We start from the raw sequence: 12,143 nt of genomic DNA on the forward strand, positions 1-12,143 counted from the left end.
GGCCAGTCTGGTTGAGGGGTTGAGGGCTGTTTTCAGGCTGGGACTGAAGCTCCCAACTGCTCCTTTTTGTCTTTTTTTTATTATTATTCTAGGCCAGATTTAGTTCTGAGGCCTCGGCTGCTGAAAACAGGTTTCTGGCCTTTGTTTACCGTCTGTATTTGATACAATGTTGCAGTCCGGCTGGTTGAAGCCCATTGAGTAAAGCAGGTTTCTGGGTTTTTTTTAGTTTCTATATTTGCAACATAGTTACTTAGAGTTGCAGCTGAGAGGCTGGCAAGTCAGGCGGGGAATGTTGGAGTCCTCCGTCACTGAAGCAAGCAAGCGTCCCTGTTCGCATCAGCTGCCTGGCTGCCGGCCGCCATCTTGGCTGCCAGTTAATTTGCATATCTCGCTGATTAGCCAATGGGAAGGGTAGCGGTCATACGCCAATTACCATGTTTCTTTTTTATTAGTGTAGATAATAAAAGGGTAATATATTAATTAGACCCAATGTCCTTCCAGGCATCATTCCGGATGTCCTTCCAGACAAAGTCAGGGTGGAGGGAAGCAATCCGGGTTCCAGGTGCCCGTGGCCAGAGGGAAGCCCGGGTCCTCCGTGCTGGAGGGAAGCCGGTGCCAGCAACTGGGGGAAAGAAGGCCTACTCTTGCACGGATTTTCGTGCTTCGGGCCTCTAGTGTATAATAAATGTGTATCCATAAACATGTGTGGCTGTGTATATACACTAGTTTTTATCTGGTGATGAAACCAATTGTTGTCTACTTTCTACAGGACAGTGACTTGTTACCACCACAGCAGCAGAGCCTACCATCCCCAGCAGATCTCCAGTCATCTTCTGACATCACTCCCCTCCCTTGTCTCCCTTTTTGGCCTCCTAAATGCCCATCTCGTTGGCCTGGGTTCAGCTGGTGGTATGGAGGGGTGCTGCCTAGCACTGACGGAGTGTGTGTGACCCATTGACCCAATGGTGAGGACTGACTGCCCACCTCTGCAACTGATCATCTAAGGGGTAGATGGGACAAAGTACAGACCTCATCTTTTCCTGGTATTTTCGCTCCCACCCCTTTGGAAGGTAGACTGGTTCTTTGAAATTAAAGGAAGGAGAAGAGGCATGGAAATAGTATTACTTGATGTGTGTATAGGTTGATTTTCTTGGGAAGGAAAAAGAGAGTGATGAGACAAGAGAGTTTACATATGCTTTGGAGCTGCCTTGGGTCGCTAGATGATTCTAGAAGAGGCTAGCTTATATAGAACTTAGATAATGCCTAGGTACCAACCTTGACATTGAATTCTTTTGCATCCTTCCCCGTTCTGGCTGCCAGACCCTCAATCATAGCTGACACTTAAGAAGGTCAAAATTCCCTATTTTTCTCCATCCTACCAAAAGAGAGCTAGGCCATGGTTATAACCAGATTCAGGAAAAGACTTAGATGCTCCCAAAGGATGAGGTGGGGGGAAGAAAGGGATAGTGACTCAATTATGCTATCCCAAGGGACCTTCTTCCATTCTTTGTGGGGATCTATTTTCCACCCTGTCATTCTTCTCTGTTCCATGGGGTAACAGGGATCAATAAAGGGTTATATGCTTCTTTCTCATTACTAGGACATCAAAGGCCAGTTTTGGAATGATGATGATTCGGAGGGAGATAATGAATCAGAGGAATTTCTATATGGAGTTCAGGTGAGATTTCAGCGCCTATCATCCATGTTGGGTGGTGGAAATGTGCTTCTCTCTGGATATATCAGGAGTGAAAGAGATTATTCTGGACCAGAGATACAATGTTGGTGTGGTTTGAGCTTTATCTTGTTAGAGCTGATATATCCTCGCTCTTGCCTGGGACTCATACCTTTCCTAGAGTAAACTACATCCTCTCTACATGGAGACTACCCAAATGTTCTTTTGTTGTTGTTGTTAATCCTCACCCAAGGTTATTTTTCCATTGATTTTTAGAGAGAGGGGGAGGGAGGAGGGGAGAAAGAGAGAGAGGGAAATATTGGTTGCCTCCCATATGGGCTGAATGGGGATTGAACCTGAAACCCAGGTATGTGCCCTTGACCTGGAATCAAACCCATGACCCTTCAGTACGTGGGTTGACACTCTAACGACTGAGGAACACCAGCCAGAGCTACCCATATGTTCTTTGGAAATAATTATTTTGTAACTTCCCTCACTAGCCAGTGGGATCATTTCAATCATTATGGGAAAATTACCCTGCCAGTGCCCTGGCCAGATGACTCAATTGGTTGGAGTTTTCTCATGCACCAAGAGATTGCGGTTCAATTCCCAGTCAAGGCACATGCCTAGGTTGTAGGTTTGATCCCCGGTTGGGGCGCATACTAGAGGCAACCAATCAATGTTTTATTTTCTCACATTGATGTTTTTCTTACTCTCTATCCCTATAAAAAAAAATTAGTAAAAATATATTATTGGGTGAGGATTAAAAAATAAAAAAGTACCTGCCAATGATTGCTTAATGCCATCACTACCCAAGGCATGATCTTGAGCAGGAATTTTGGACTCTTCAGATAAAACCAAGCCGAGTTAAATTCTGTATTCTTCGGTCTGTTCTGAGTTTTCATAGAAGGGACACCTAAGTATTCTGGTCAAGGTGTGAGAGGAAAAGCTGAGATTTAAGGATGTGAATTCCTTAAGCAAAGCCTGCAGTTGTCTATTGAAACTTCTTAGACTGGTGATGGAGAGAGACTGGTCTGTCAATGAAATCCACAGCTAGGGCAGCCAGCCACCAAGAGCCCCTTTGTATACATAGTTTTTTGCTTATATGTACTGCTTCTGTTTAATTTTCCTGCTCCTGGTGTTTCTTCATTTTATTTTTCACCTCTCTCTTTACCCCTCTGTTTTCCTCCCCCCTACTGTTTTTGCTACTGACTCAGGGGAGCTGTGCAGCTGACCTATATCGACACCCACAGCTTGATGCAGACATTGAAGCCGTGAAGGAGATCTACAGTGAGAACTCTGTATCCGTCAGGTGGGATTCCACTTCAGAGATGGAGTGGACAAGCCATTTCTTTCTGAGTACAGAGATACCTTCTACCATTCCCTCTCCCCTAGCCCTGGCTTAGTTCTCCTACCTCAGTCTCTGTTCCCTTCTTTCTCCCTTAATGAGTCTCACTGTGATTGCCTGTATCTCTATAGAGAATATGGAACTATCGATGACGTGGACATTGACCTCCACATCAACATCAGCTTCCTTGATGTAAGTGGTGCTAATACCTGCCAACAACATATCTAGCTGGACTTACTGGATTTTGTCATGTAGCCCAGGAGTCTTATTCCTGAATGCTATATTTGGAGCATGTATTTTCCATCCCTGTCTTTTTTTGAACATCAATACACAGACGTGTGTACTGTTATGTGCATGTGTGTGTGTCGCATAGGAAAAATTTCAGGTCTGTTTCTCTCTGTTGCTAAATTGGAAACTGTTTCCCTTACTCTTCATTTCTTTTTTATTTACTTATTTATTTTGGTGCTGTGACTCGGGTACAACCTTATTTTTTTAGGAGGAAGTTTCTACAGCCTGGAAGGTCCTCCGGACAGAACCTATTGTGTTGAGGCTGCGATTTTCTCTTTCTCAATACCTTGATGGACCAGGTAAAGGCAGTGACTTTGGGCAAGTATGAACTAATCCAAAGTCCTAAATTAAGAGAGATGAGAAGTACTAGGAATCAGGCCCTTGGACATGATCTGCAGGCCATTGGTAGGGGCTTTTCAGCATCCTCTCACTCATGTCTTCATTCCCTGTCAACTGGTAGTAAACTCTCCAATCCTTCTTGGTTAATGAAATTGTTTTCTTTGGTTCACAGGTATTATTTATTCTTCCCCTTCCCCTCAACTTCTTTACAGAAGTTGAGGATATTTGAAATTGGTCAGTCAGCTCCCAGACTATACCCTTTGCTGCAAATGTTTTCCTTCTCCACCATTATTGTTTACAGTATCTTTAGAATCTGCGGAAGCTAGTCCACTGAACTGGGGCTTTGGATTCCCAGGAGTATAGAGACATATACATACTAGGAGCTTTCTCTTCTCTTTGCAGAACCATCCATTGAGGTTTTCCAGCCATCGAATAAGGAAGGGTTTGGGCTGGGTCTTCAGTTGAAAAAGTAAGAACTTTGATCTTTCTGGTTATAGACATAGGTGGATGGACAGGCAGATGGAATGTTTGTCCATCCTTGGATGGAATGTTTTCTTCCAAAATGTCTTTCTGAAATATGCCCAAAAAAGACTAAAATAAATTTGGGGAGCCAAATTTATGGTTAGGCACAGGAGCCTGTGGTTCTGGGGTATCTGGCCTTGAGACATCTTGAAGGTAAAAAGATAGGTTCATTAGTATTTAAGCAAAAGTACAACCCTGGAATTAGAGCCATTCTCTTCACATTTCCTCTTGTAGTTTTCTCAAAGTGGGGTCTAGGAGCTCAGACAGTTTTAATTTATTGAATGTGTTGAGCACCTTGCTAAGTATTTTGTATATAAAGAGAATTGACCTACAGAGTCTACCCTCAGTGAATTCCAAATAGAGTCCAGTGGAGATACATGTTCTAATACAAGTGAATACACAAGTTTTAGAAAGAACACAGAGGAAGGAGTGACTCAGTCTGGTGGCAGGAGGAGGATAAAAGGGAGATGAATAATGATTTTCTAGGATAGATGAGAGTTGCCTATATAAACAGACTCTAAGAGTGAATAACATTTGCTAGGGCACAGTAACATGAAGCAGCATGTATGTAGGAAGCTTTAGGCAGTTAATATTGCTAGTGAAATGCAAGGGAAGAGTGGCAGGAACTGAAGCCAGAAAAGCAGGAAAGGGTCCAAATCAGAGAGGATCATGGGCTTTTATGTTGTTGGGAGTGGGAGTTTCATAGGGTTTTAGGCAGAGAAAGGACATAGTTGATTTAACTTTAACCCTTTTCAGGCCAACGTGGAGACTGACTCGACAGACCAGGCGCTAGGAGCATGTCCAACGTCGAGCTGAGGTCTAGTGAGACAGATAACTTCAACATTCAGTCCCGTCAATTAATTTGGACCAGACTGTTTGAATTCCAAAAATAAAATTGGACCGCAAAGGGTTAAAAACACTATTCTGATAGCACTGGGCAAAATAGGTAGAAGGGGTTGAGACAAGAGATCAGAACTAGTTTATTAAGAGGCTTTTGGAGAAATCCAGACATGAGATGATGAGGGCCTGAATCAAAGTGTCACTGCAGGTAAGAATAGAGATGAGAGACAGACTGGAGAGATTTATGAAGTATAGAATCAATAAGACTTGCTTTTTGGCTCTCTGAGCAGCATCATGTCAGTCAGCAAGAACAAGTACCTTATGAAGGGCGGCAAAAGGAGCAAAGAAAAAGTGGTTGATCCATTTTCTAAGAAGGATATGTGTGATGTGAAAGCACCAGCTATGTTTAATATAAGAAATACTGGAAAAACACTAGTCACCAGAAGTCAAGGAACCAAAATTGCATCTGATGATCTCCAGGATTGTGTTTTTGAAGCAAGCCTAGCTGATCTGCAGAATGATGAAATTGCATTTAGAAAATTCAAGCTAATAATTGAGGATGTTCAGGGCACAACTGCTTGACTAATTTCCATGAATCTTACCTGTGACAAAATGTGCTCCGTGGTCAAAAAATAGCAGACCGTGATTGAAGCTCTTGTTGATGTCAAGACTACTGATGGCTATTTACTGTGTCTATTCTGTGTTGGTTTACTAAAAAAAATGCAACAATCAGATTCAGAAGACCTCTTATGCTCAGCATCAACAGGTCCACCAAATCCAGAAGAAGATGATAATTGTGACCTGAGAGATGTAAATGACTTGAGAGAAGTGGTCAATAAACTGATTCCAGATAGCACTGGAAAAAGACAAAAGGCTTGCCAATCTATTTATCCATGATGTCTTTGCTAGTAAAGTCAAAATGCTGGAGAAGCCCAAGTTTGAATTAAGAAAACTCATGGAGCTTTCTGGTGAAGGTAGCAGCTCTGGAAAAGCTACTGGGGATGAGACAGGTGCTAAAATTGAACAAGCTGGATGAATATGAACCCCCAGTCCAAGAATCTGGTTAAAATTCAGACATTTAATGGTGACAAAAAATTCTATTTGTGATATATCTTTTTAATCAGTAAGACTTGAAGATTGATTTGGATATATTGTATGTGGTCATAAGCCAAGGAGTAGTGGAAAGTTACTCCTCGGTTTCCATCCCAGATATCTGGGTAAATTGTAATACCACCAGTTTAAATAGGGATTTAAAAAAGAGGAGCAGGTTTGTGGAATAAGGATAGATAATTAGTTCCCATTTTAAACATGTTGTTTAAAGGTAACCTTGGGATATTTAAGTGGCTATGCTTAGTAGATACATATGTAGATTTAGTACTTACTGGAGAGATTAGGATTGAAGATGTATATCAGTCTAGGGGTGGAGATTACAACCAGTGTAGAATTGGAGATTGCTAGAGGAGAGCATGATGGAATGAAAAGATCAAGGGCAAAACACCTTTTAACATCCAGACAAAATACCCAAGAAATTACCAGAGTAAAAAGCAGAAGAATAAGAAACACTGGAGATGGGTCAGAGAAGTTGGAGAAGAATGGGAAGAGAATGGTGTCACAGAAGGCAAAGAGAAGAGTTTCTACAAGGAAGACTAGGTGCCAGAGAGGATAAGTAAGAGAACTTAGAAGTTTCTGTTGGATTTAGCATCAAGATGGGAGCAGTTGTGGTGGAGTGGTGAAGGTAGGATATGTTGAAAAGTGAGTGGTTAGCAATAAAGTAGAAACAATAGTATAGATTGAGAAATTTGAATGAGGATAGGAGGAAAAGAGGGAGAGGTAGCTAGGTAGCCAAACTGAGGGGCAGAAACTTGAAACTTTTTGTAGACTGGGAAAGGAATTGATAATAAAGGGGGATAATTGATGGATCAAGGTTCCTAAAGAGACAAAAAGGGGCTGAGAGCTGGAGCACAAACAGAGGCATTGATCCTTAATAATAGGATTACCTTGTCTCCAAAGAATGGAGGGATTGTGGTAAGGGTGAAAATAGAAATAGATTTTTTGGTAGTTAGGTTGGAAAATTAAGAGAGCTGATATTTGGTGGCTTCTATTTTTCTCTAAAAGAGAGGGAGGTCATTTGTTGAAGGTGAAGTTAGTTGCTTAAAGAAGGTGATAAGGATTTAAGATAATAGTTTAGAGCAGTGATTTTTAACCTTTTTCATCTCAATGCACTAAAATTCTGCAGCACACCAAAAAATATTTTTTCTACTGGTAGGACAAAAAAAAAAGTATAATTTTTATTAATTCAAACCAGATGGCTATAGTTGTGTTGAGTGTTGTCATTTTAAATTTGACAATCTAAGGGAAAAGAGGTCAGTGCCCCTGACTAAATAGTCAGGTATTGCATGTTTTAAAAATTCTTGCGGCATACTGGTGTTGAAAATCGGTTGAAAATCACTGACTTAGAGTAATACTAGAGAGACTGATCGAGGGCAAATAAAAGGATTCAGAAGACTAGCTGAGGGCCCAGCTCAAATTGAAAATCATAAATTTGGGGATGTAATTTTTCACTTGACAGTGTCAATACCTCTCATGTCCTTAGTTTTTTTCTTCACTATTCACAAGGCAGAGGGTGATACTTACTTCTCTATCACTATTTTTGTTTCACTCTCAGTATATAGTCATTCTTGGCAACAAATTCCAAGGTTCACAACTTTTGTATGCTTACCTTTGAGATCTCCCTCTAAAGGCAAAGCATCTCAGAATTTTTAAGGTCTATTAGACTAGGTAATGGGAGTGGGCGTTTACCCCCTAGTTAGGTAAAGAGATACTTTAGGACAGTACATTTTCATGTGCTAAAGTCATACGGGGAGGAGATTCAGACACATTCTGCCACCACAACTACTTTTGCAGTCCCTGGGTCTGAATTTTAGATTAGTTGCCTTTCATAGTCCTATTTCTTGACCTATTCCCCTGCCTGAGCTTTCCTAAGCCCTTTTTCTTTCATTCCTTAGGATCCTTGGTATGTTCACATCCCAACAATGGAAACATCTCAGCAACGATTTCTTGAAGACCCAGCAGGAGAAGAGGCACAGTTGGTTCAAGGCAACTGGTACCATCAAGAAGTTCCGAGCTGGCCTCAGCATCTTCTCACCTATCCCCAAGTAAGTGCTTCTCTGAGAGCTAATCATCTCGAGTCACCTTGGTCTTGTCTAATCCCCCACTCCACCTTCTTGATTACCTAAATATATCTATTCTGTCCTCTCCTTGGGTCCTCTGAATTCTGTACCTTTAACTACTAAAAGTATCCACATGTGCTCCTTGTCCTTCTACTCCTGATCCCAATTTTTATACCTCACTCTTTATGTAAATCACAATACCTAACTGGTGTGTATTTGGAAAAATGTATGCTGATCTTTCCATATTTATTTGACCCTTGTCCTTATTCACTATCCTAAGGAGGCAGAGTCAGAGAGCAGACACCAACTCCTTGCTCTTATGCAAGGGTACATTGCTTTATCAGTTATCTAATAAATAAAGCATCACCCCTCCTGTGCTTTCTGATCTTCCCAAAGGCAAATACAGGCACAGATTTGCAGCTTCCCAGGTAGTGTTGTTGACAGTCAGGACATCAGGCTCTATGGGATGAAACTAATTCTTGCCTAGTACAGTATTTAGCACTTAATCATATGTATATACTGGTAAATAGACACACACACACAATGTGTAAGTGAAACAAGCATTCTCTCCAAGGGATCATTCCATACCTGGTAAGGGTGAAAATAGAAATAGATTACCAGAAAAACACATAGATAATGACATAAAAATCAATTCAGATGTATGATCTATTATTTTAACAGTTTTTATTTTATTTATTTTTTTAAAAATATATTTTATTGATTTTTTACAGAGAGGAAGGGCGAGAGATAGAGAGTCAGAAATATCGATGAGAGAGAAACATCGATTAGCTGCCTCCTGCACATCTCCTACGGGGGATGTGCCCGCAACCCAGGTACATGCCCTTGACCGGAATCGAACCTGGGACCTCTCAGTCCGCAGGCCGAGGCTCCATCCACTGAGCCAAACCGGTTTCGGCATTTAACAGTTTTTAGATCCAGTAGAACTTCCTTCATATGTCCATCTTTGACTTAGGTTACTTCACTTATTCTGTCCAAGGACCCACTGTCTCCAAACCTCTCCTAGGACTCATACTGAATCCCCAGTTTAATCACTTCTCCTTGCTCTCTCTCCAGGTCTCCCAGTTTCCCTATTATACAGGACTCCATGCTGAAAGGCAAACTTGCTGTACCAGAGCTTCGGGTTGGGCGCCTCATGAACCGTTCCATCTCCTGTACCATGAAGAACCCCAAAGTGGAAGTGTTTGGCTACTCTCCCAGCCCCCAGGCAGGTCTCCTGTGCCCCCAGCACTTGGGCTTCCCTCCCCCAGCACGGACCTCTCCTTTGGTACATGAGCTGGGGCGGGTTTGACTTGGGTATCAGGAGGGTGGGCGTGGAATTGTGGGAGTATAGCTTCTTAAAATGAGGTGGAAGAATGGTTTTCCAAGCATCATAAATCAGACCTGGGCATGTACCATGACTGGGTGGAATGGAACACATTTTTTAATAGCTGAAAACTTATTTATATCTAAGCTATTGAGCAAGCTTCTCTGATAGCAGGCCATAAAACAGAAAGTCTAGGGTTGGGTATCCCAATGAAATATTATTTTATGATTTTATTAGGTATGGTTAAGACTTGATAGCTGCTGTACTAACCTATTCCACCTACCTTGAAGAAGGTTAAGGATGGGTCAGCTCTTTTTAAAGAAAAAAAATTTTTTTTATTGATTTTAGAAGAAGAGAGAAGGATAGAGAGATAGAAATACCAATGATGAGAGAGAATCATTGATCAGCTGCTTCCTGCATGCCCCCTAGTGCGGATCGAGCCCACAACCTGGGCATGTGCCCCGACCAGGAATAGAACCAAGACCTCCTGGTTCATAGGTCAAAGCTTAACCACTGAGCCAGACTGGCTGGCTGGGCCAGCTCTTTTTAAGAACCTTTTGCAGAAATGTCTAAAGGTCTCTCCAGCTTTGGAATTACTTAAGCTGACTGGAGCTAGGGCTTAGCTACTTTAGGAGAATCCTAAGTGAGGGTGTGTGTGATGTCTATACAGGTGCCAGTTTTACAGGTGGCTCATGGGATCTGCCTTTTTACTCTTATCAGGTCAGTGGTCACTGCAAGAACATCCCTACTCTGGAATATGGATTTCTTGTCCAGGTAAATCAAGTCCAAAGTTTCATTTCAAAGCCTTTTCCCTGTTGTCTGATCCATCTGATCCCCTAACATCTCCTAGTTCCTCAGTCCATTAAATATTTCCTGAGTTACTCCCAGAACTATACTAAGTATTATGTGGATAAGAGAAAAGAAGACATAGTTTCATCCTCAAGAAGCTTAGCGCATTACTGGAAAGACTGTTTACAGACCACTTATGATCAAGTGCCAAATGGTACACTGCAGATTTTAAATGCCTAGGTCTCGAGATGAGAAAGTAATTGACACTAATTTCCTTAAGATCCCTAACATTCTTGCTTAAGTAGTCTTCAATTTTCCTTATAGTCCTCTTTTACTGCTCAGCCATTACTGGTCATTTTTTTTTTTTAAATTTTTTATTCCTGGACATGCTTTCACTTTTGTATCCCTGTTACCTTTGTTTGTGTCATTTCTTCCACTGGATTTCCTCTCTATTTCTGCAGTCAAGGCTCAGTGTCATCTTTTCCATAAAATCTTCTCCATCACTCCTGTTATATTAATTAGTTGAAAGTGATGTCTCTTCTTACTGAGCTCTCATGATGCTTTTTTTTATTATTATTTTTATTTTATTTTATTTTATTTTTTTATTAGACGAAGAAAGAGGGAGAGAGAGATAGAAACATCGATGATGAGAGAGAATCATTGATTGGCTGCCTCCCGCACGCTCCACACAGGGAATCGAGCCACCTGGGCATGTGCCCTGAATGGTGGGAATCGAACCGTGACCTCCTGGTTCATGGGTCGACGCTCAACCACTGAGCCACACCAGCTGCTTTTTATTTTTTATGGCACCTATACGTCACACACTAAATGCTGCCTTGAATTGTAATTTGTATACACACCGTATCTCCCCTATTGAAGTATAGGTTCTGAGAAGACAATTCTATCTAATAATAGACAAACATGGTAATTGACGGTACCTTCGCTATGCCTCCCATTGGCTAATCAGTGTGATATGCAAAGATGGTGGTTAATTTGCATATGTAGGCTCCAAGTGGTGGAGCGAAGCCTGATGGCCTGGGGCCGGTGGAGCAGCAAGGCCTGATGTTTCTGGGGTCGGCAGAGCAGCGAGGCCTCATGGCCCCGGGGCCGGCAGAGCAGCTAAGCCTGATGTTTCCAGGGCCGGCTCCGGCCAGAACTCAGCCAGAGCGAAGGCCTGGGCCCGGGTGCTGGAGGCAAACCAGTGCCAGCAGCCAGGGGAAAGGAAGGCCTATTGCACGAATCTCTTCGTGCAACAGGCCTCTAGTCTTTTATATTATTGCATAATCAAAGAGACTTTCACTTGACCTGGGTACATAATAGGCATTCAATAAATTTGAGTGAAAAGCCCTTGCATGTCCCTTTACCAGCCCCAAAGTATTTGAAATGGGAATAACTTTATTTATACACGAAATGTACCTGGTTGAAAAGCCATGTTAAGACAGAATGCTTTAAAAAATACTTTAGAATATTGCTGCATGAGCTCTGGATCTATTCTCCCTTGCCAGCACAGAGTTGTATCTGTGGTGTGACCAGTGGATAGGCTGATTATTCTAGGTAGTTGAAATGGCTTCTTAGGACCCCCTGCCATCAGATAATCTGTAATTACTACAACTAATGTTAATAGTTTGATTAATAGTTTTAAAAATACTTTCATAGAAATCATCTCATTACTCTTAATACCTCTATGAGGTGAGTAATGTTCCACTTTAGAAACCAAGGCCTACATTAACTGACTTGCCTGAAGTTATATGTGGTATTAAGTAGTGACGAGGGAAATCTTAACCCAGATCTCCTTCCAGGGTGTTTTTTTTTGTTTGTTTGTTTTTACTTTTAATATATAGTCTTAGCTCT

At 41.7% G+C, this 12,143-nt stretch overlaps 1 protein-coding gene and 1 pseudogene across 8 annotated transcripts in view; both read left to right on the forward strand.

Annotated features, from left to right (window-relative positions):
• Positions 1–12,143, forward strand: part of PARP6 (poly(ADP-ribose) polymerase family member 6) — a 43,026-nt gene that overhangs the window by 7,581 nt on the left and 23,302 nt on the right. For 6 of the 8 annotated variants that reach the window (XR_001512750.1, XR_001512752.1, XM_006752979.2 and 3 more), the window contains 9 exons: positions 770–965; positions 1,601–1,678; positions 2,890–2,984; positions 3,152–3,212; positions 3,517–3,607; positions 4,050–4,116; positions 8,015–8,164; positions 9,254–9,464; positions 10,224–10,277. Coding sequence is in view for 6 of the 8 variants with exons in the window: in XM_006752979.2 (XP_006753042.1) it covers positions 963–965; positions 1,601–1,678; positions 2,890–2,984; positions 3,152–3,212; positions 3,517–3,607; positions 4,050–4,116; positions 8,015–8,164; positions 9,254–9,464; positions 10,224–10,277 (810 nt within the window). In the remaining 2 variants the exon portion in view is untranslated. The remainder of the gene's footprint in view (positions 1–769; positions 966–1,600; positions 1,679–2,889; positions 2,985–3,151; positions 3,213–3,516; positions 3,608–4,049; positions 4,117–8,014; positions 8,165–9,253; positions 9,465–10,223; positions 10,278–12,143) is intronic. The other 2 variants (XM_015559616.1, XM_015559621.1) reach the window with 1 other exon arrangement.
• On the forward strand, positions 4,167–6,118 carry LOC102761056 (annotated as a pseudogene).

The sequence above is a fragment of the Myotis davidii genome, unplaced genomic scaffold, assembly GCF_000327345.1.
Source record: "Myotis davidii unplaced genomic scaffold, ASM32734v1 scaffold930, whole genome shotgun sequence".
NCBI lineage: Eukaryota > Metazoa > Chordata > Mammalia > Chiroptera > Vespertilionidae > Myotis > Myotis davidii.